This window comes from Bos indicus, chromosome 4 (assembly GCF_029378745.1).
Source record: "Bos indicus isolate NIAB-ARS_2022 breed Sahiwal x Tharparkar chromosome 4, NIAB-ARS_B.indTharparkar_mat_pri_1.0, whole genome shotgun sequence".
Classification (NCBI taxonomy): Eukaryota; Metazoa; Chordata; class Mammalia; order Artiodactyla; family Bovidae; genus Bos; species Bos indicus.
In genome coordinates, this window is record NC_091763.1 from 32,725,341 (window position 1) to 32,747,970 (window position 22,630).

At 40.9% G+C, this 22,630-nt stretch overlaps 1 protein-coding gene across 1 annotated transcript; it reads right to left on the reverse strand.

Annotated features, from left to right (window-relative positions):
- Positions 1 to 331: 331 nt before the first annotated feature.
- LOC109557871 (uncharacterized) lies at positions 332 to 22,630 on the reverse strand. The gene is made up of 9 exons (XM_070787406.1): positions 22,488 to 22,630; positions 22,021 to 22,432; positions 21,849 to 21,934; positions 18,301 to 18,355; positions 14,560 to 14,710; positions 8,302 to 8,356; positions 6,739 to 6,927; positions 3,504 to 3,651; positions 332 to 3,011 (listed from the first exon to the last, which is right to left on the reverse strand). The coding sequence occupies exons 1-8, from the start codon at positions 22,628 to 22,630 to the stop codon at positions 3,636 to 3,638; spliced, it is 1,107 nt and encodes a 368-aa protein (XP_070643507.1). The 3' UTR covers positions 332 to 3,011; positions 3,504 to 3,635.

Consider the following 22,630-nt stretch of genomic DNA (forward strand, 5'->3'; position numbering starts at 1 on the left):
TGGTCAAAGCAGTCACATGACATTTCCAGAGTAATCCAGTGTATGAGCTTATCAAAACCAGAAACTGTAACCAACAATGGGAAATTTAACAAAGAATTTACATAAGTTGTAAATTTGAGAAACATTTTTAACCACTTGAAAACTTGTATGTACATCTAATAAAGATGACTTAAAACCAACTTAGTCTACTTGGATGTTTAAGGTTCCTGTCAGTCACAGTTAATAGTAGTTTGCATTTGGTACTTACCGCTTCAGAACTTACAATTTTATTTAATGTTGACTTTATCCTGATGCCATCACATAGGTGCTGAGAGGATGGTGGTGGGTCCATTTTACACATCAGAAAACAGGGTTGTTACATAATTAAATCACGACTCAGCCAAAACCACTACTTACTGTACCACTTGAGTGAATGTTGTCAATTTTAAAGCATATTATGTCATTTTTTAGAAAATAAAAAGTAATTTGAAACAAAATGAAGATTTCTCCAAAATCATTTTCATATTAGTATTTGAGGTGTTAATACACACTTACCACATTTGTTGAAACAAAAGTTCAGTGTATACCTTGAATCAAGTAAAATTTTGTCAAAGAAAAAGCAAGACTACTACTGCATGGTACAAAATGTTTAATACACATGCAACAAGTATCGTACATCAAGGCAACGAAATACACATGGAAATAGTAGCATGTAGCTCAGCATTCTGTTTAGGGGAGGGTGTGTGAACAATGAACACTGCTGAAGATCGAGACACACCTCATGCAAACACTAACAAACTATAACTAGCGGGAAATGAACTGTGTAGAAACCTGAAGTCACATTAGCAGATCAAGTTTATACCAAGAGCTCCAAGAAAGGAGGAAAAGTCACTGTCCTCAGATGTCGTGTTTCAGTCTGCGTTCAGCAGCGTGTTAAGATGCACAAGATCGGTACACATTAGAACAAATCCGAAAATTCTGATCAATTACGGAATCCTGTATTTCCTTTCTATATTATAAAAATGTATGGAAAATGTAACAATGATTTTCTTAAATTACTAAAGGATAATGTCGTTTGAGAGTGGACCATGAATGAAAGCATTGAAATAGTCTGACTGTTGTTAGGAAAGCAGCAGCAACAGTGCTTAAGGCCAAAAGCCTAAAATTTTCAAAGGTCCCCCCACCCCACCCTTAATCGTCTCTCATTCGCTCCTCCCAAGGTTTCCAGTAACCTTGTTTTAACCTTCCTTCCATTCCCCATGCAGAATTACAAATTGCTGTAGATACATCATTCACAATAAGTATACAGAATTAAGACTAGATTGATGGTACCATTTCTCAAGAATATTTGCATTACTACAAGTACCAAAGACTTAAGCTAAAGGAAGAAAGCTCTGAGTATGTTCTGATACATCTAAATAACTTAAGGGCTTCCAGGTCTTCTTTGTCCCGGAAATGACATTGTTTGAACTGTCTTAACACAGGACTAGCCTTGTTACTGTTTATTATCTTAAATTCCAAATAATGAGAGTCAAGTATTGCAGAGAACCACCACACTCCCACATTTCTAATACAAAGAATGACTGTGGTAAGTGCTGCTTTTCAATCAGTATTTTAGGAGGAATGTTCTTTCAATAGTGAAAGTTACTAAGTTTGAATGTACTGTTTTATTAACAAATAAAAAATAGCATACAAAGTCCCGGATAAGTATTGTAGTAGCCTCTTCATGTAAACAAGGTATAAAACATCTTTGGCACAACTGACCATGTTTTCCTCATCTTACTCTAGAAAATGTACTTCATACATTTCCTTTTTCAATATGGTGGAATCTGGGGGGACCAAATGTACAATTGTTTCAAAATTTGCAAAAATTTAAAAGACAGCTCAGAGATTTTTAAGAAAACTAATTTTTAACTAGTAATTTTTAAGGTCAGTTTTAAAATGAGATTATGGCTGTTAAAGCACGTAAGACACAATTCACTCCTGCACACGAGAGAAAAACAGCACTGGGTGTCAGACATGCTGTTCAGTGTGGTGATGAGCCTACTGATCCTCATTTTAAAACTTCTCAAATCCTTAAATGAACTTGAAGTCTTTCCTGATAAAATTGTTTTCAACATCTGTTCTACATTTTTAAGTTTTTCCAATTTATGGGACATAAATGTGATCAATTTTAAAATTGGTAAACTTTAAAGGAAATTTTGGAAAACAAAATGTTATTCATTTTACCTAAATGGCCTAAAATACTGTAAAATACTTTCCTCGTGACCTGAACAAATTTAGTAACTGCCTAAAGGCATGTCCTACAAAATTTATAAAATGCTGAATGGAATGTTAGGTTGATGCTAAATGGTAACTGTTACAGACAAACTGAATAAATTGCTGTGAAACTGCAGCTGAGAACCTTTCTCTTCACTTCAAAGACAAGGCATTTAAACATCAGAACCTGGGAAGGAGTTCATGAAATATGAAATAAGTCATTTTTAGAAAATGTAATCATTGAATAAGAGAGCAAAAGAAAATACTTAAATATCTAGAATAAAACCTTGAACTCAGTCTCTGGCAACTATAATACATTTAAATATATGAAAATCAGCTGAATAATAAATATGTACAATTTGCAATGGATTATTAGAGGATATCTGAAAGTTTTTTAAGCCTATTTTTAAACTTCAGTGACAAATATAATCATTTTAAAATGAAAAATGGCAGCATTTTTTTTTCACCCAGAAGTTTACATGGAGTGGACTGAATTCTCTAATACAAGCAACAGAATTCCAGACATGTCCCAGAACAATATAAAATTCCAAAGATTTTCCCAGCAGTCAAACTTACGTATATGGAATATTTGCAACATAAAAACTTCTGGCTTTTACATACAATTTTTCAGGATGGAGTCAGACCTGGACTTGTCATCTCTGTTGTAGGACTTGCAAGGTAGTCATTCGATTTTAGGCTTGTTAGAGATTTGTAACTTGCCACTGACGTTAGAGACCCACAGAGGCCAAGTAATGAGGGAGTATCTTCTTTACCTGAAAATCAGGATAAGATAACAAATATTTAATTGCTCTTGAAGCTTGATACTAGTAAGATCCTAAAACCATTAAACTTTACATACTGTATAAAATTGCAAACATACTGTAAAATCAAACATCTGTATGTTGACGTTTGATCTTCCAGTAGTTTCAATGCTGCCCCTTATAGAAACATTACAGTGGGATTATTTGTGCTTCTTTTAAGGTTCTAGGTATGGAAGCTTGAGATATTCTGGAACAAAAATGGAATTCACCTTTTTGAGGGAGAATATGGTCATATCCAATTAGTAAAGAATAACAAAAAACTATAGCAACAATACAAGTGCCCAGGTGACAGAAATACCAGGAAATCTGTATGTGGGTAAAGTGATGCAGAAGCAGCAGAACTGCTTCAGTTCAGTTGGAGGCTGGACCTAGGGAACCTCTGTCCACGACTGAATAACTGAATAAACTTATTCAGCATGTACTCTGCACCAGGAATACCATTACCTGCTAGAAGTCAGTTGGTCCCTGAAGGAGGAGTGGCAGAGCTCTGTGTCCATGCCTGGGGAAAACACGTTCTTTCCCGAGCAGAACAAGTTTCAACCCCCACTGTGCACACATTTGATCTAAGACGCCGGCCTAAGGCTGTGAAAGGCTAGGAAGGTGAAAATCACATTCACACTATTGTGCAACCATCACCAACCACGATTTCAAAAACTTTTCATCATGCCAAACAAAAACTCCCTACCTCTTTAAACAGTAACTTTCCTTTCTCCCCTTCCCCTCAGTCTCTGGAAACCTCTAACCTTCTTGCTGTGAATTTGCCCTTCCTAGAGTCATTCTTAAAAGTGGAATCATACAGCGTTTGCCCTTTTGTGTCTGGCTTATTTCACTTAACGTAATATTTGTTTTCAAGGGTCATGCATGTGGTATGTATTCCTTTTCCATGGCTCATTAACATTCCATGGTGTATATATATGACATTTTGTTACTCCACTCATCTGTATGGACATCTGGGTTGTTTCCACCAATCGACTACTGAAAATAATTCTGCTGTGAACACTGGCATCCAAGTATCTGTTTGAGTCCTATTTTCAATTCTTTGAGAGTACATACTTAGATTACACATATTTTTTAAATATACAGATTATAACAGTAATTGCAAAGACTAAAAGTCTGACATACACACTGGAGTAATATGCAGGTGTAAAAGAGAATGAGAAAGATCTCTATAATTTCCAGGATATACTATGTAGTGGAAAAAGCAAAGCCCATAACGTGATCTTTTATATTGAGGAACATGAATTCATTTTAATTTGCATGTGTTTTTAAAGAGCAATAGATAATTAAACCAATAAGATAGTTACTTATGAAAGTAGAAGTTAGCAGAGTTGAGATGAACCTTAAGCATAGTACTCTGGGATATATTTGCAAGATAAAATAATTAAAAATGAATCAATCTATTTTAGTTTATCCTATTTTAGTAATAGAGATTATTACTTTGAAATTAGAATAATAAGGAAAAGCAAATAATTATGTTCCTATAAACTAGGGACCAATATTTTCCTCATAAGAAAGATATAAAAATACAAAATCAAGTACATGGAAACCCTTTATGTATGAATTACAAAATAAAATAAATTTAAGGTATATTTTTCTTTAAAAAACTTTCTAACTCACTAGTGAAGAGGCTAGAAATAGTGACCAGTCCAGTCAAAACAGGCACCTCTATGGCCCAGATTATGTTCTCCGGTGTCATTTTCTAGTGTAAGGAAACAGGACTTCTTGGAGAAACAGCTGGTCCTGGGTATGGGCATGAAATGTACCAAAGAAACTCAGAACATCTTGTTTTCCACAAAGCAAGGAAGCTGTGACAGACTACTGGGATGTCAAAAGGAACTGTCTTTTAAAGGGTCTCTCTGTGCAAAAAGGACAGTGACTTCCTAATGAGTGTACTAAAAAAGATGCATTATTTATACTGTATTCTCCCTGATGAAATTAAGACACTTTTAATTCCTTTCCTTGGAAGGAAAGTTATGACCAACCTAGACAGCATATTAAAAAGCAGAGACATCACTTTGCACACAAAGGTGCATCTAGTCAAAGCTATGGTTTTTCCCTGTGGTCATGTATCGATGTGGGATTTGGACTATAAAGAAAGCTGAGCACCGAAGAATTGATGCTTTTGAACTGTGGTGTTGGAGAAGACTCTTGAGAGTCCCTTGGACTGCAAGGAGATCCAACCAGTCCATCCTAAAGGAGATCAGTCCTGAATATTCATTGGAAGGACTCATGGTGAAGCTGAAACTCCAGTACTTTGGCCACCTGATGGCAAGAACTGATTCACTGGAAAAGACCCTGATGCTGGGAAAGATTGAAGGGAGGAGAAGGAGACAACAGAGGATGAGATGGTTGGCATCACCAACTCAAAGGACATGCTGCTGCTGCTAAGTCGTGTCAGGGAGTTGTTGATGGACAGGGAGGCCTGGTGTGCTGCACTCCATGGGGTCGCAAAGAGTCGGAGGCGACTGAACTGAATGATTCTTCCCAAATATGTGTAACCAGAATACACTAAGAATGAATGACCAGAGAAATCTAAATTATCAGGGATTTAACAAAACAGTTGGCTTGGTGCATAAAATACATAAATGTCAAGTGAGAAAAAGTTGGGGCGGGGGCGGGGGGGGGGGGGGCGGTGGCGCTGCTCTGCTAGATGAAAGAACACCAAAGAGATTGAAAACTAAATGCTCTGTGTGATCCTTGACTGGATTAAAAAAAAAAGCAATGAAGAATCAAAATTAAGAAACATTTCCAGTTACAATAACATCTAAAAGAATAAAATACCTAGGAATAAAGTTAAGCAAAAGTATGCAAGTGTGTACACTGACAACTACAAAATAGTGCTGAAACAAAGTTGAGGTTAAAATAAATGGAAAAACATCCCTTATATTTTGATGGATTGGAAGATAATATTGTTAAGATGGCAATGTTTCCCAAATTGATCTACAGTGTAATCCCCATCAAAATTCTAACTGCCTTTTTTTATTTTTATTTTTTTTAAATTTTATTTTATTTAACTTTATAATATTGTATTGGTTTTGCCATATATCAAAATGAATCTGCCACAGGTACACCTGTGTTCCCCATCCTGAACTCTCCTCCCTCCTCCCTCCCTCCCCATACCATCCCTCTGGGTCATCCCAGTGCACCAGCCCCAAGCATCCAGTATCGTGCATCGAACCTGGACTGGCAACTCGTTTCATATATGATATTATACATATTTCAATGCCATTCTCCCAAATCATCCCACCCTCTCCCTCTCCCACAGAGTCCAAAAGACTGTTCTATACATCAGTGTCTCTTTTGCTATCTCGTACACAGGGTTATTGTTACCATCTTTCTAAATTCCATATATATGCGTTAGTATACTGTATTGGTGTTTTTCTTTCTGGCTTACTTCACTCTGTATAATAGGCTCCAGTTTCATCCACCTCATTAGAACTGATTCAAATGTATTCTTTTTAATGGCTGAGTAATACTCCATGCCTTTTTTAAGAAATGACAGTTCAGTCGCTCAGTCGTGTCTGACTCTTTGCGACCCCTTGAAAACTGACCTTTTCCAGTCCTGTGGCCACTGCTGAGTTTTCCACATTTGCTGGCATATTGAGTGCAGCACTTTCACAGCATCATCTATAGCTAGTAGTTAATTTCTTTATGGACATGTAGGTAACAATATACTTACTCTGTTAGCCGTGTATTGAGTTCAGTGATGTCACTGATGTCAAACCAGCCTATTTCTTGTAGAATAGCATGGAAAAACTCTTGCCTAATTTTCTTAATCTGCCGGCCAGCTGCCAAAGTCCAAAATGAAACCTGTATATAGGCAGCAACAAGAACTCCAGCACCTAATCCTGAATAATAATATGCATATCTGGAAAACAATTCAAAAGTTTCTTTTAAATAGAGTCTTTATGCTTGCAAGAGAAATATGCAGAATTGGAAATTAATAGTGACAGATCACAAAGACCATGTAGGACATTATAACACGTACAGTTTTTTTTTGTCTTTTCTGACATTATAACAGAACAGTGGCCAATCTGTCCATTTGAATTATCAGCCGAAGGTAAAATAAAGTTGTGTGCTTAACTGCAAACATACAGTGGTGTTCATGAGTCACTTTTAAACCTACACTGATAATCTGTAGACACAATTTGACTCTTCCATAATTCACATTCTAGACTTGGATATCTTACTGTCTGAAAAGCTTCACCACATTGCAAATACAGGAATAAACAGGCTGAACATGCAAAATGGCTCTGAGTGTAAGTTTTTCCCATGTTTATACAAAGAACAAAAAGCCCTCTTCCTGATTGGCAGGAGTTGAAAGAATTTTTAAAAACAATGCGAAAATGTTATGAATTCAAATCAACTCAGAGTGTAGTCGTAACTAAATTGGAGGGACGTTAGTATCTTTAGAAATATAAATTCAATTTCATTACTCTCAAATATATTTTCCTTTCAGGCCGCTACGGCAACAGACAGCACTCATTTAAGTCGGCAACATTAATTGAAAAGTAAACACAAACATTATGTGACAGGCTTTGGGGATTTCTATTAAGAAGATGAAGAAAGGGAAAAAATGCCATAAATGACATTATTAGATCAACAGACAAAACTGGAATTCAGATGGTAGACTGGGTCAAAGTACTGTATCAATATGAAATGTACTGAGGTTGATAGCTGTGCTGTGGTTATGAAGAGAATGCCCTGTTCTTGGAACCAATCAAGTATTTATAAGTAAAGGAACATGCTCTGGGCAACTAACTTTTTAAAAAAATTATTTATTCTTTTGGCTGCCCTGGGTCTTCGTAACAGCATGTGGGATCTATTTCCTTGACCAGGGATCAAACCCAGGCCTCGTGCATTGGGAGGACAGAGTCTTAACTGCTGGACCACCAGGGAAGGCCCCTGTGCAGCTTATTTTATTAATTTTTTAATTTTTTTATTATTATTTATTTATTTTTTTACTTTACAATATTGTATTGGTTTTGCCATACATCAACATGCATCCGCCACTTGTGTACACAGACAGCTGATACAGGAAGCTTGCAGCTTACTTTAAATGGCAGGGGAGGGGGTATAAATGGAAACAATAGGATAAAGAGTCTAACAAAAGCTAAAGAATATCCAGGGATTCTTTGTACGTGCTTATAACTCTTCATAAGGTTGAAATTATTTTCAAATAGTTTTTAAAAAGCACAGTGTAAAGAAGTACATATGATATATACATATATTAGCCAATTACCTAGTCATTTCTTCCAGAATTCTGCCTGAATTTAGCATTGCCAGTGAAAAATTCACTAAATAAAAACAAAATAAAAATAAGACATTTTTGAAAGGCACTGCCAGGTTTTTAAAATCTTTTTCTCTTTCCCTCACTCTCAAGTCACTCTTACCCTCTGGCCCACGTAAAGGGCCCTGGGGTTTAGGTCCATCGTGGGTCCAGTTGGGGAAGTAAAGCCCTCCCTCCCAGGTGCTGCCCCCCTACCAGAGGCCTCAGGCCTTTAGCAACACAGCTTCCTAGAGCAGCAGAGAGGAGCTGATGAAGGGTATACAGAAGGCAGAGGAAGAAAAAAGAAATGGTCCACATAGAAACACAGGATTTACCAGGCACTTTTTTCTTAGTGGTGCAAAGTGCTTTACATACTTGCTTCTTTTGATTCTACGTTACTATATGTGTGTGTTTCCCTTACATTCTTCCTCACAACGTAAATAATGGAAAGTCTGAATTACATTCACGGCAAAGGGAGAAAAAGACAAGAAAGATCACTGAGTTGCTCAAAGACAAGTCAGTGGATCACTGGTGATCCATCAGGGTCCTGCTTTCCTTGTCTTGGTTACTAGCCGTCCTGTAAACTGGTATGTTTAAAGCAGTATTAACTGGAAGGAAATGGTCTTTTACTTTGAACTAATTTTGATAAAAGTGTCAATGTGCCTTTTCTGGTTCACATGTTTTAGTAACAGCTAGGATCCAGTGAGCATTTATTGTATGCTGGGCACTGTTCTGAATACTATACACGCATCACATGGTCTAATTCTCACAATTCCATAGGTAGGACTATACCGGTAGGGCTATATCATAAATTCCTGTTTTACAGATGAGGAAACTGAAGCACAGGGATATAAGGTAACTCACCCAAAGTCACTCAGTTACGATAGTAAGTAGGCTGAGAGTCCTAACGCTCCTCATACAGCACCTGACACTACACCACACCGACTGAGTCACGTGGCAATGGCTTATTTTCACTTCTTTAACAGACACAGAGTAAAACATAAAAAGAAAACAGCCCATACCTACTGCATTCACAGAGTAACAGGATACAGTGTTGCCACAGCACTGATGGGAAAGCACATTCACCATGATGCCCGGAGAGAAACTAGGCTTTGCTCCTTTATCACGCGCAAACAGCCCTGAGGTCACATTTTCTGGGTGCTGTGTTATCACGCTTATCTTCTTCCAAAGGGCGATGAGGTAGAAATTTATTTTAAATTTAACCTACCGTCAGGATCAATTACCAGGCCTGTAGCCCCGATGGTGGCATAATTTCTCCCTCAGGATTGCTCTTCCTGTAGATGTTCATAGCAAAGTGTTTCTGCTTATTGATCTAGCTCGTTATCAGCTACTAGGTCCTTGAGGAAGCAGACTCTATTTCACTTCTGTTCTCATCCATTCAGTTCTGTGTGCTCATTTGCTTCCTGAGTTCATAAATCTGGCACCTTCGATAGCTACGTTGGAAGTGTCTTTGGAACGAGAGGCAGACAAGCTGTGCGAAAGCTGAAGTATGTGCAGAAATCATTGTGCAAAACCACAGGAAACCTGCAGATTATGCGTGCAGGGCTATTTTCCCCCTGAACTTAGAAAGCAGGTGAAATCTTAAAGTGACTTTTTCTCTCCTCCAACACCAATATTATAACTCGAACTGATCTTCCCTCCTAGGAAATAAGAATCTACAAACATTACAAACGTGATGCTCCTTTCTCAGAGTCCCAGGCCGAGAATGGCAATCTAATTCTGCGTGAGCAACCCTAGAAGCCCTAAAGCCCCTAGGAAACCAAGTTTCTGCTGCCAGAGGACCAAGATATGACAAATGTGTATGAATGTGTTCCTTGAAGAGTCATGTGATGAAATCTGGAATGCTAGATCTGGAAATCTCACAGGATTCGATCTGGAGAAGGCCGCTATCTGGTCTTCCAGATGCTACATATTGGGCTTCAGCCTCACAAACAATCTTCAAGGAGTTACCTGGTTGCGTGGCTCACAGCACTGTCTGCCTGTTAGAATCACGTGGGGTGGGTGGAAAAATATATAGGTGTCCAATGGGGACGACAGAAGATGGTTGGATGGCATCACCGACTTGATGGACGTGTTTGAGTAAGCTCCAGGAGTTGGTGATAGACAGGGAAGCCTGGTGTGCTGCAGTCCAGGGGGTTGCAAAGAGTCAGATATGACTGAGCAACTGAACTGAGGCTCCATCCAAGACCAGCTGAATCAGAACCTCTAGCTGAGTCTAGATCATAATCTAAAAATTGCTTCCAGTTGACTTTAATATACCAGGATGGAGAACTCCTTCTCTATTCTGCATAAATGCCTCCCATAGCAAAGAAATGGGAAATTCTAAAGCTGCTTTTTAATTTTAGACAGTTCCCATATATTCCATGCATTTTATAGATGAGGAAACAGAATCTAAGAGTGGTTGTTGCATTTCCAAGTTCTTACAGCTAATTTCCCCTCAGTGTTTATGTTCCAGACACTTGACATAAGTCATCTCATTCAATTCCATCAGCAAGCCTACCTTTCAAAGGTGATAACAGTAGGGATAATAGAGGTTAAGTAATTTGCCCCCAGCTCAGGTACAGGCCTAAATAATAAATGTATCCCTTAAGGAACACTCAAAGAGACACTAAATAAGGAGTGCTGTCACTTTGAGTCTCAGAGTAAATCGATGTCTGCCTCCCTTGATTCGGTCCAGGACTTCTTTTATTAATATTACATAGAAACACTCAGCACAAGACAGAATTGGTGGATGTCCAGGCAGTTTTAGGAGTATGGGTAATAAGTCAAGGTAACTGGGGCTCAAAAATGTCTTTTCCTTTCATCTACGTGGCAATGCAAGGGCACGCAGGGTGTATCAATTTCTCCACACAACCTCCTACATTTTTACAGCCACATAGACTTGGCATAAAACATCAAGTTCCTAATGCTCTGTAGAAATACCCTGTTTCCTATGACTCCATTCTTAGGGTTTGGATGTGGAATGTTTTACGCATAGTTTCTGCACAACTGAGTCACTGTGAGGGAACAGCCTTGCCACGGAGACTTTATTCCGTTGACAAGGATGGAGTCTGTTCACAATAACTCATTGTCAGACCCTCTTGTGATTTAAACCTTTTTTTTTTCTTCTAACATTCTCGTCTCATTTGGCTCCCATTGAGTCTTGCTGCTCAAGAATCCAACAATTCTAAAAAACAGACTCTAGACAAACATCATCTCGGTGAGACGAGCTAGCGAGCTCAGCTACGGACACCTGAGGACTCTACCAGCTCTCAACCCCCATGACTTTGGCTAAACTCTACAAACCTAAACATATCAAAGAGCTGTCTGGATTCAGAGCGAGCATGAAATGTAACAATTCGTTTTCTCCTAAGAGCCATGGGAATATTATTTGTACAAACCTGAAGAGTGAACACTGGCATTAATAACATTTGAGGGACTTCTCATTCCAAACCCTCCAAGATAATCAAGTTGCCTAATGACAAACGTGGCTGTAGGGAACCAAGTGTCATTTAATTCGGAGGTCACCGAAACAGCTGGCAACTCTGGTGAGTGTATCACTCCAGCGGTCACAGGTCTGCAGGGGACTTGCTCGTGCCATTCCCCAGAAAGACCTTGAATTTGGCCCTGGGCACAGTACGTGGCACCTGTCTGCCATTCCAGCTTCGAAGCAATTCAGTTGCATAATTAGAAACACATTAAAAATAAGCAGACTGCCCCAAATAAGGAAGCTGTGGAATTACTCTGGTGTTAGCAAAAACCAAAACGGGACTAATAAAACTGGACCAAATGTCAGCCTGCCTGGGATAAGTACATTGCATCCAGTTAAAAAAAATTAACTGTGATAAGATATACATTACTGTCTTAACCATTTAAAGTGTATAGTTAAGTAGTGCTAAATATATTTACACTATAGTAAAATCAATCTCCAGAACTTTTTCAGCTTCCCCAACTGAAACTATGCCCATTAAACAACTCCCCATTTCCTTATCCTCCACCCCCAGCTACCACTATCTTCTTTTCTGTTTCTATGAATTTGGCTACTCTAGACACCTCCTATAAGCAGAATAATTTGATATTTGTCTTCTTTCACTTAGCGTAATGTCCTCAAGATTCATCCATGTTACAGCAGGTGTCAAAATTTCCTTCCTTTTTAAGGCTTTTTAACACTCCATTTAAAATCCTAAATTGAAACCAGTTTTGATTGATAGATTCTAATATGGGCATCCTCCTGTTCTGTGTGTGTGTATTATACATCTATAAAGCTTATAAGAAGTAAAAGGAAAATAAAAATTCCTAGTTTCCTTAAAGACTTTTTAAACTATCCTATCTTACTCTTTACAATATTTGTGTTAAAGTTTTGGCCACTGGTCAAATACAAGTAATTCAGTTAAAACTTTCCCAGACACAATTTTTAAAGGAGAATGTACAGCACTTACATTGGCAGTATAATGTGCACAGTCGTGAGCGTGGTATGGACGTAGAAAGACTCGTAAAATTTGGGGAGGTTATTTATTCTCTCCAAGCCTCAGTTGTCTTCATGTGTCACTGAGAATAAGACCTAGCACATGATACACACTATGAAAGATTTCTATTATTTTTGTTATAAAGAGGTTCTTCTCAGAGACAGTAGTACTAGAGAATAAATAAACTCTTTTTGTAGGACTGTGCTTTAACTATGCAAAGGATGCTTCTACTAGACATCTAAAAGGTAATAGTATTCATCAATATTCATGTAAAGAGATCCTATTGTATAAACTAAGCAATCACGTTCTTAGGTAATTACAACTAAGCCCTACAATGCTAACCAAATATGTAGCTCTCAACAGTGAACACTGGAAACTCTTCCTGAGTGTCATCTAAATACAGTCTACTGCCTCTCGGATGCCTCTACTGTGGAAGCTGCCTCTCCTTTATTAGCCGTCTCCTTCACATCCCCCATCTGTGAGCAGCAGGTCTCTAGGGAGGAACTGAGCCATTGTGCTGGGTAGAAAGCATGGCTATCTTCCTTTCTATGCTAAGTCTGTCTAATATGAAAATAACTTTGTCCATTGGAACCTCACTCCAATGCTGCTGACATAGCCCCTCGCACTGATGGCATTAACTTATGTGACTCCTTTGGCACTCCAGTAATTTTAGTCTTTTGGGAGAGTTTCAAAGCACATCATTCTCATACTGAATCCATTCACTCTTTAGTAAAGTGCTCTGTTAAGGAACAGTCAACCTTTTTGATCCAAATATTAGAGACAGAAAGTAGGTGTCATTTTAGCAAGAAGGATAGGAGAAAGGGGGAGGGGGAGGGGAAGAAGAAAAAATAAAAAACAGACCCACAAGCTGAGGACAGCTAAGAAGTATTGCCATGCCAACTGATGCATTTTGAAGCTGCTGCTGCTGCTGCTAAGTCGCTTCAGTCGTGTCCAACTCTGTGCAACCCCATAGATGGCAGCCGACGAGGCTCTGCCATCCCTGGGATTCTCCAGGCAAGAACACTGGAGTGGGTTGCCATTTCCTTCTCCAGTGCATGAAAGTGAAAGGTGAAAGTGAAGTCGCTCAGTCGTGTCCAACTTGTAGTGACCCCATGGACTGCAGCCCACCAGGCTGCTCCATCCATGGGATTTTCCAGGCAAGAGTACTGGAGTGGGGTGCCATTGCCTTAAGTAAAAAGTGAAAGTGAAGTCGCTCAGTTGTGTCCGACTCTTAGCGACTCCATGGACTGCAGCCTACCAGGCTCCTCCGTCCGTGGGATGTTCCAGGCAAGAGTACTGGAGTGGGTTGCCATTGCCTTCTCCTATTTTGAAGCTAGCTCATCAATAGTCATTAACTGAATGGACACTGTGCAGACATGCTCTGCTATGGTTCCACCATCCTCAAGCAGACTAACTTCCTTACTTTATTGAAATACAAAGCTTTCTGGAAATTTCCTTATTCTATACTTAAAGTCCAATAGCATACACTTATTTGTTGAAATTTAACTGATTATTTGAGGAATTTTACTGAGAATTTTAAAACTCCTTCTGTGATATCTGAAGCTACCCAGATGTCCAAACCATGAAGCAAGCAGATGATGAATAGAAAAATCAATTTCTAATCTTTCACTCAGTTAAATAAATGAATACATCTATCAGATCAGATCAGTTGCACAGTCGTGTCCGACTCTTTGCGACCCCATGAATCGCAGCACGCCAGGAATATATCTATACATCTACATATCTTAATTAAAGAAATGCTTACCTGGAAGGGAGAAATTTCCTCCAGTATTAACAAATCTGTCAGTCATTTCTCCAAATACTATCATCATGAGGGGCAGACCTGATCCATGAGTTATGGCCATGATAGTGCCAAAAGACATAAATAATTTATCCTGCCAATCAGAGTATCGAAACTAAAAAAAAAAGAAAAGAGAAGAATACTTAGCTTGTATAACAGAATTTCTCTTTTTTCACAATGTATATTCTTTGGAATTTTCTTTAAGGTAAGTACTTTTGTAACCGTTCCAAATAAATGTATTAGGGAAAAAAGAGAATTTCAATTCAAATCATTGACAGAGTAATTTTGAGATTCTATTTATTTTGTATCTGTGTGGAAAAAATCCTAATTCCATTGAATCAGTGTCTTATTTGGATAAGTAATGGCAATATAATCAGAAGGGACTAAGATTTGGTTTCATTAAGAAATACTGTTTGATCTTCCAGAGCTCCTGAGGTAGTGCATTAGAAACAGCTAGGGGTTGATCTCATTTACATACACACACATAATACATCCTTTAAAAAGACATTCAGAATATTTCAGACAGAGAATTATAAAGGGTGGAGAGGGAACGGATATTCTGGGTTTTGAGGATAAGGCCCCTTTAAGAGGCTTAAGTTAGCTTTTGGAAGACAGATCAATAGTGAAGGGCAAGAAACTTAAGGAGTGCCTGGGTGTGTGCTTTAGGGAAGTCTTGCTTATGGAGATGATACTCATTGTAGAATCTTGAAGGACAAGGGGGAATTAGCGAAGAAAAACTGGGGGGTGCAGAGAAAGTGGGGGAAGTGGGGACTTAGAACAGCAGGGTGACTGGAAACTACATGAGTAGTTTCATTAGTAGTTCACATAGACGGCAGCCCACCAGGCTCCCCCATCCCTGGGATTCTCCAGGCAAGAGTACTGGAGTGAGTTGCCATTTTCTTCTCCAATGCCTGAAAGTGAAGTCACTCAGTCGTGTCTGACTCCTAGCGACCCTGTGGACGGCAGCCTACCAGGCTCCTCCATCCATGGGATTTTCCAGGCAAGAGTACTGGAGTGGGTTGCCATTGCCTTGAGTCCTCAGGGAACTCCACGTGGTGGAATTTCTAAGCACACAGTGCAGAGTATGGAGGACGATATTAGAGAGAGGTCTAAAAGGCCTGGTGGCCACACCAACTATCTTGGATTTAGTACCATCTATAGAGGGCTTCCCTGGTGGCTCAGCTGGTAAAGAATCTGCCTGAAATGTGGGAGACCCAGGTTCAATCCCTGGGTTGGGAAGATCCCCTGGAGAAGGGTAAGGCTACCCACTCCAGTATTCTGGCCTGGAGAATTCCATGGACTGAATAGCCCATGGTGTCACAAAGAGTCAGACACGACTGAGCAACTTCCACTTATCACTTATAGAGGGAAGTGGTTATACCAGTAAAGTGCACAACACCGAAGAACTAACCAGCGATCAGTGTCATAATACTCCAAAACCCTTTGTCCTTCACCACCTTTTTTAGTTCTCTCCAAATTCCCACTTTTTCTCCCCATTTCTGATTGACTGAAACTATGCCTCTCTCTCTGTTCTTCTTTCGTCCTCTGCCTTCCAGACTACATCTCCCGTCTCTCAGTTTTCCATTTCTATACTCTCCCCTCTGTCCCTCACATCTCTCTCATTTTTTAACCCTTATCTCTGCCCATTTCCCCACCCCACTCCCTTTGGGGGACAAAGAAGGAACAATCATCAAGAGAATGGGTGATGAGTCAGGCTGGCAGATGGTCCTTGAGAGCGGAGGCTGAGTCAGAGGGAGTCACTACGCAGGGCACCTTGAGGTTAAAGCATAAAGTCGGGGGGCGGTGTGCCAGCTGCTCTCAGGGATTTCCAGAAGTTTGGTCTGGGAGACCGAATTCCATCATTAAACACAGAGGGCAAGCAAGAGTGTTGAGAGAGACAAAGGGTGGGAAGCCAGGTGGAGCTTGGAATGAAACAAGGCGGGCAGGTAAAGTCCAGAGCAGGTGGGAAGGGCCCCTAAAATTACCACAAAAGGGACCAGTGTCCCCAGGGTTCACCTTAGTGGCTGGAGGGGAAGGGAGATAGAGCACTTGAGTTTCTGGGCCACAGCTCAAGCACAGGAGCAAGTTGACATGCAGTGTTGTCTTCACCAAACATTTACGTGAAACTGCTGCTGCTGCTGCTAAGTCACTTCAGTTGTGTCCAGCTCTGTGTGACCCCATAGACGGCAGCCCACCAGGCTCCTCTGTCCCTGGGATTCTCCAGGCAAGAATACTGGAGTGGGTTGCCATTTCCTTCTCTACGTGAAACTGAGGAAAGTTTTAAATGCTTTTCATAGTACATTTGAAACTCATGTAATGTAATATATTCACTGCACCTCAATTAAAAAGTTTCTCATATTAATGAAACAAAATTTTATTGTCTCCAAGCTTCAGTGAAAATTCCAGGAATTTCACAGTAATATCCTAAGTAACCTAGATCTGTTTTCAGTGATTTTTCAACAAAAGAAGGCCTTTCTGTGTTCTGCTGTGTTAAATGACTCAGTCGTATCCAACTCTTTGCGACCCTATGGACTGTAGCCAGCCAGGCTCCTCTGTCCCTGGGATTCTCCAGGCAAGAATATTGGAGTGGGTTACTCCATGCCCTACTCCAGGGGATCTTCCCAACCCAGGGAACGAACCCAGATCTCCCACTTTGCAGGTAGATTCTTTATCATCTGAGCCATAAGAGAAGCCCGAATGCCTTTCTAACTCCTATTAAAATGCAGTTTTATTCTGAACCTCAATCAGAACAGCAGCAAAAAAATTAAGAGTGGAAAAGGTTACATTTATATTTAAGGTTAAACTTGCAAATTCAAAGGAAAATTTCAGTTTCTACTTTAAGTTTTGTGACATTTTGTTTTCTGTAAGAGGCAGATTTAAAACCTTTGCATTAAAGCCAGATTTAGTTTTATAAACAATTTATTCTCTAAAGTACTGAATTGAAAAGACGTTACCCTTACTGAGATTTTTAAACACAAAAGTCACAAGCATAAGGGAGAAGAGAATGAAACTTAATAAGTTGGAGATTTCAGATGACATGCTTTTTTTTTTTTTTTTTTTTACCAACTTCTTTGCTATCAAATAATGGCTGTCATAGTTTGAAACATATCATATTCACCAAAAATGGGCAAACATTTTCTTGAGTCCCCTCTCTAAGACATATTACAAATGAAAAACAGATTTGACTTTTTCCAAAAATATGTTGGCTTGCCCTGGACCAGTGGAAAACCACTGAGAATTATCATAAACATATCTGAATCTGTAATAGTAACTTCATATTTAATCAGTTTTCCTGGAGGCCAATGTGAACATAGATTTCTTAAGCATTTACAATTTTCTGTAGTTAACAATCTCCTTATACGCAAGTTTATTTTAAGGTAAATTTGTGTGTGTGTGTGTGTGTGTGTGTGTGTGAGAAACAAGTGCAGAGATGTATTTTTCTGAAATTAATTGGTTTGTATGGTGCTTCAAACACCAGTCCTAACTTCAATTTCCCTGTACACCAGTTAGCTCTGCTCTCCCAGCCAGCCTATCCCTACCTGCTTTATCTTCCACCTTGAGAATGTGGGCCATTAAATGCAATGAGCCAATCCAGGACATCTGCCGCTGCCTGCAGACAAGCTTAAAGCACTTCTCACCACAGATCCAAGACATCAAACGTAAATGAAGGCAGAACGGATTCAAACTTAGTATTTCACAGCTTACCAATGTTAATGGTCCAATCAAATGTACTTTCTTCATTTTTTCCTTAGCTTGGCTGCTGTAAAATATATATATATTTTTTTTTATATGTAAAATTTTTAAATTTTTGAATTTAAAAACTCTTACATAATATTTCACAGTCAACTGAATATAAATTTAAGTAGTTGCCATATTTGAATATTATATTTTCAAATGTAAAAGAGTGATGTCCACAAACTGTCGAAATTATCCAGTTTAACACGCAGTGTAAGGCAATGACCAAGTGCAAAGGTAACTGTCCAAGGCACTACAGGAATCTCTGGATAACCGGGGAATGGTCACCTGCCTTGCAGCACGCATGCGCAGAAGGAAGATGACCATGTCAACAACGTCTGCAAGATCAGTTAATGCTTCATGTGCTAAAAAGGTACATATTGATCTAAAATTAGTAAAGGCCACTCTTCTGAATGATTACAGGGGTGCAGTCAGGAAATCCTGTCGGCTCTACATTCAAACTACATCTGGAGTTCGCTCACTCTTCGCCACTTTCATAACTATTCTAACAGCCCGGAGAACTCCTGCCTTGTTTCTCCACTTCCGCTTATGCCCACTTGAGTCTATCTGCAACACGATACTCAGAGTCATCATTTAAAAACACAAGTCACAGGCTTGCTAAAGAGGAGGAAGAGGCAAGGGACGGATTGGGAGTTTGGGATTAGCAGATGCCAGCTATTACACATAAGATGGATGAACAACAAGGTCCTCCTGAAGAACACAGGGAACTATATCAACATCCTGTAATAAATCATAATGGAAAAGAACATGAAAAAATGTGTGTGCAAATATATACATATATATATGAATAGTGGATCATTTTGCTGTATAGCAGAAATTAACACAGCATTGGAAATCAACTCTACTTCAACAAATTAAAAAAAAAACTCTCAGGTCATATTATGCTGCTACTCTGCTCAAAGGCTTACAAGTGGCTTCCACTTTTCTCAGAGTAAAAGCCAGATCCTTACACTGGCCTCTCCGGCCCCACATGATATTCTTTGTTGCCTCTCTGAGCACAGTGCCCACTCCCACTCCTGCCAGCTCTGCTCCAGACACCCAGGTCTCTCTGCTGCCGCTGTCCTGTGAACACTCCAAACACGTCCCCCCACAGGGTCTGCATTACCTCTGCTGGGAGGGGTACATATATGCCACACAGCTCTCTCTCTTTTTTTTTTTTTTTCAAGTTCTTGCTTAAATATTGCCTTCTCAATATGACCTACCTTAACTACCCTATTTAAAATTGCTTTTTTGCACTCCTGATTTCTTTAGGCTTAATTAACGTGTTCCCATAGCATTCATTACCTGCTAACAATTGTTTGAAGGACTAAGTGCCCCTGGGAAAAGAGTTTATGGATGCTTCCTTTTCACAAATGATCACATATTTGCATAGATCTAACTTTATATTACTTAAAGCCCAAGAGTGCCCCTGGTTTCCTGGTCTGGGATATCTGATGCCCTTTGGTGATAATTTGTCTCAGAAGCACAGGCTATTAATTTGGTTTTAGGTTGGAAATGCTGTTGCTTCTTCAGTCTTGGGTATGGAATGAAACATAATCTGGTTCTCCCCTTAGGCAGGAAGATGGAATTTGATGTAATATTTTTCTTTTATGTATCTTGGGCTTTAATTCCATGGCATATAAAGACTACTTGCAAGATTTTAGCAACTACTATTCAGCATATGTATTGTTTACATCTATTCTCAATAATAAATAAATGCTAACTGTAGGAGAGCAGACTTTTTTTTACCTAAATGCATTTATTTAAATTTCCAGGTAAAGTTTTATTCACAGGACTTGATCCCAAACTATCTGGAACATTTTCTGAAATCAAAGGACTGACATCTGCAATGAAATATGTTCAGAAGAATGTGACAGGTGAAACTGCGTGATCGCAACAACCATGGAACTCAGTTTTCCCTGGACCACTGAAGTGAGCTGAACTTCCTTTAGCATGCAAGATTTGGTCCAGTTTTTATAAAAGTGTGTCTCATTACACTTAAGTTCATAATCTTAACTTTTTCTTAGTCTTTTATACTCTTTGAACTGTCTTCTTCCCAACACAAGGCTGTGAGCTCCACTTCTGAGAACTCCCTTGGGTTCTGCTGTGTTACTGCATCTTTTGCAGGGGTAACCCCTCTGTATACTCACCAATGTTTAGCCTGTGCAACACAGAAATAGACTTCTTGGAGAAAATGCCACCTATTTATAGATTCACAGTCAATTCCAGCCTAAATTGCCAGCGAATGAAAACCACATTTTTCTAGAAGAAAAAATACCACCCATCGGTTTCCCAATTTTATAGGGCAAATTAGATATTCTGTGAATGAATACCATGGTACGTAGAAGAAATAAAGCAAGATCACCGTATGAAGAAATTAACAGACTAAAATAATGCCCCGGTTTAACCACCAGATAGGCATGTTCTCTGTTAACTAATCAGGCCACTTGCAGCTTGAGGACCCACTACAGAACCTGATAAGTTTGTCCCTCTGGGTGATCACTGGATGACACAGGTCAATTGGTTCTGGGTGGCTTGGCATGAACTCAGAGACCACAACAGCCTCATAAATTTTGACGCTGAAGGCAAAAACGATTCACTGTCCTCAAAGTGAAAGAGGGACAAAGCCAGCATGCCACTTACTGATTGCTTCTGCCCCTACTAAGGTGGAGAAGTGAGAGTGACAAGGGCCCTTGGGGCCAAAGAGCCAGCACAGGGAGAAAGACAGGCAAGCAGAGAAAGGCAGAGGTTCCCCCTTGCATTTGAGCAACAGTTTCTTTGGAAGCGCAGGTAACCCGCCCCAGGCTGCTCAAGGTTCCCCTCCCCACCTCACCCCTCACCCCCCAGAGGGGAGAAAGAGGGAACCGGAGAGCTGAGAGGAAGGCGGGTAAAATGAGGAGGAAGAGGAATAATGAGTGGAGGAAGGAGCTGCCTGCTTCACTACACTTGTTTAAAACGCACAACCATGAACAGCAGGGGTCTGATGCTCTTTAAGCCCGGAAGATCAGACGATGCTTATGAGAGATTTCTGGAAAAGTCGTGAGCTCCATAATGCAAGGAGTGTTACACCACACATGCTCATGGAAGGGCCCTGCACAAAGGGAAGGGGCGCCTTCAACCGTGCTCTCTTTCCTGGTGGTGTTTATTGGCGAAGTCGTGTCTGACTCTTTGCCACAAGAGGACTGTAGCCCACCAGGCTCTTCTGCCCATGGGGATTCTCCAGGGAAGAATACAGGAGTGGCTTGCCTTGCCCGTCTCAAGGGGATCTTCCCAACCCAGGGATCCCCGCGTCTCTGAGGGATTCTTTATCACTGAGCCACCAGGAAAGCCAGCCTGTCGCAAAAGAAACCTCAGTGACATTCCTTGGGTAAAGTCAGAACCACAGAGAAGACTCTAAGGAAACTCCAAAACAAAGGCCAAAGGCATCATCCACTCAACTTCTTTGCTCGGCTCCATGTGGCTCTGCTGACTTGTGCGTAACAAGAAAAGCAGAAAAGTAGTGGCCGAGAGTGATGTACCTGCTGACGCCCAGTTCAAATCCGTCCTCCCTGGTCTCGGTGATCCGGAATGTTGCGATCCTTCCCACCTCTGGATCCATCTCCGCCTGGGGAGAAACCAGTCTCAGGTCCAGGGGCACCAGCCCCAGCCTGGGGAGGTCGCTCAGCCTCCTCACAGCACCCCCCTCCTCACCCAGCCGGGGTTCGGGGCCAGCAGACTGGTCGCCGGGACCCGGGAGGACCGCGCTGATGCCACGCTGCCCGCCGCCGGGAGCCCACCTTCCCGAGCTTCCCTCACCCGGGACTGCGCCTGTTTGCAGCTGAGCCGCTGGGCGCCGGGGCTGCGGGGCCTGGGACTTTGCTCGCCCCCGCCCCTCGCCCCTCCCCGAGAGTGTCCGGCCCCAGCGACGCCTCCTGAAGCCGGAGGCGCTCCAGCTGCCAGGCTCGCTCCGCACACCCCGCGGGGAAGGGTGCCCGGCGCGCCGCCCCCCCGCTGCGCCCACCCCCGGCGAGCAGCTAGCCCCGCGACCAGCCTGGTGCCGCTGGGGGTTCCGAAAGCCTCGCCTGGCGGGCCACTCGAGCCCTCCAGAGTGACTGTCACACTCCTTCAGTGCAGTTTTCTTTTTGAAGCCTTGCGGGGGACAGTTTGTACATGCTCACCCATGATGGGGCAGCTGAGGGACACGAGAGACCCCTAGGCTCGCCTCTCGCTGCTTCTGCATCCCCGGGTCTGCTACCCGGGGGGCACCGAAGCCACCCGTCTCTTGGGATGCTGAGGACAGGGCAGGGCCGCCCAAAAACAT

Excerpts from the sequence above, each read along its gene's own strand:
- LOC109557871 (XM_070787406.1), bottom strand. The coding sequence starts at position 22,630 with ATGTTTTTGGGCGGCCCTGCCCTGTCCTCAGCATCCCAAGAGACGGGT. Across the intron at positions 14,711-18,300 it reads TGATTGGACCATTAACATTG|TTTCGATACTCTGATTGGCA; the intron begins GTAAGCTGTGAA and ends TTTTTTTTTTAG. Across the intron at positions 8,357-14,559 it reads AGGAAATTTCTCCCTTCCAG|TGAATTTTTCACTGGCAATG; the intron begins GTAAGCATTTCT and ends GTTTTTATTTAG.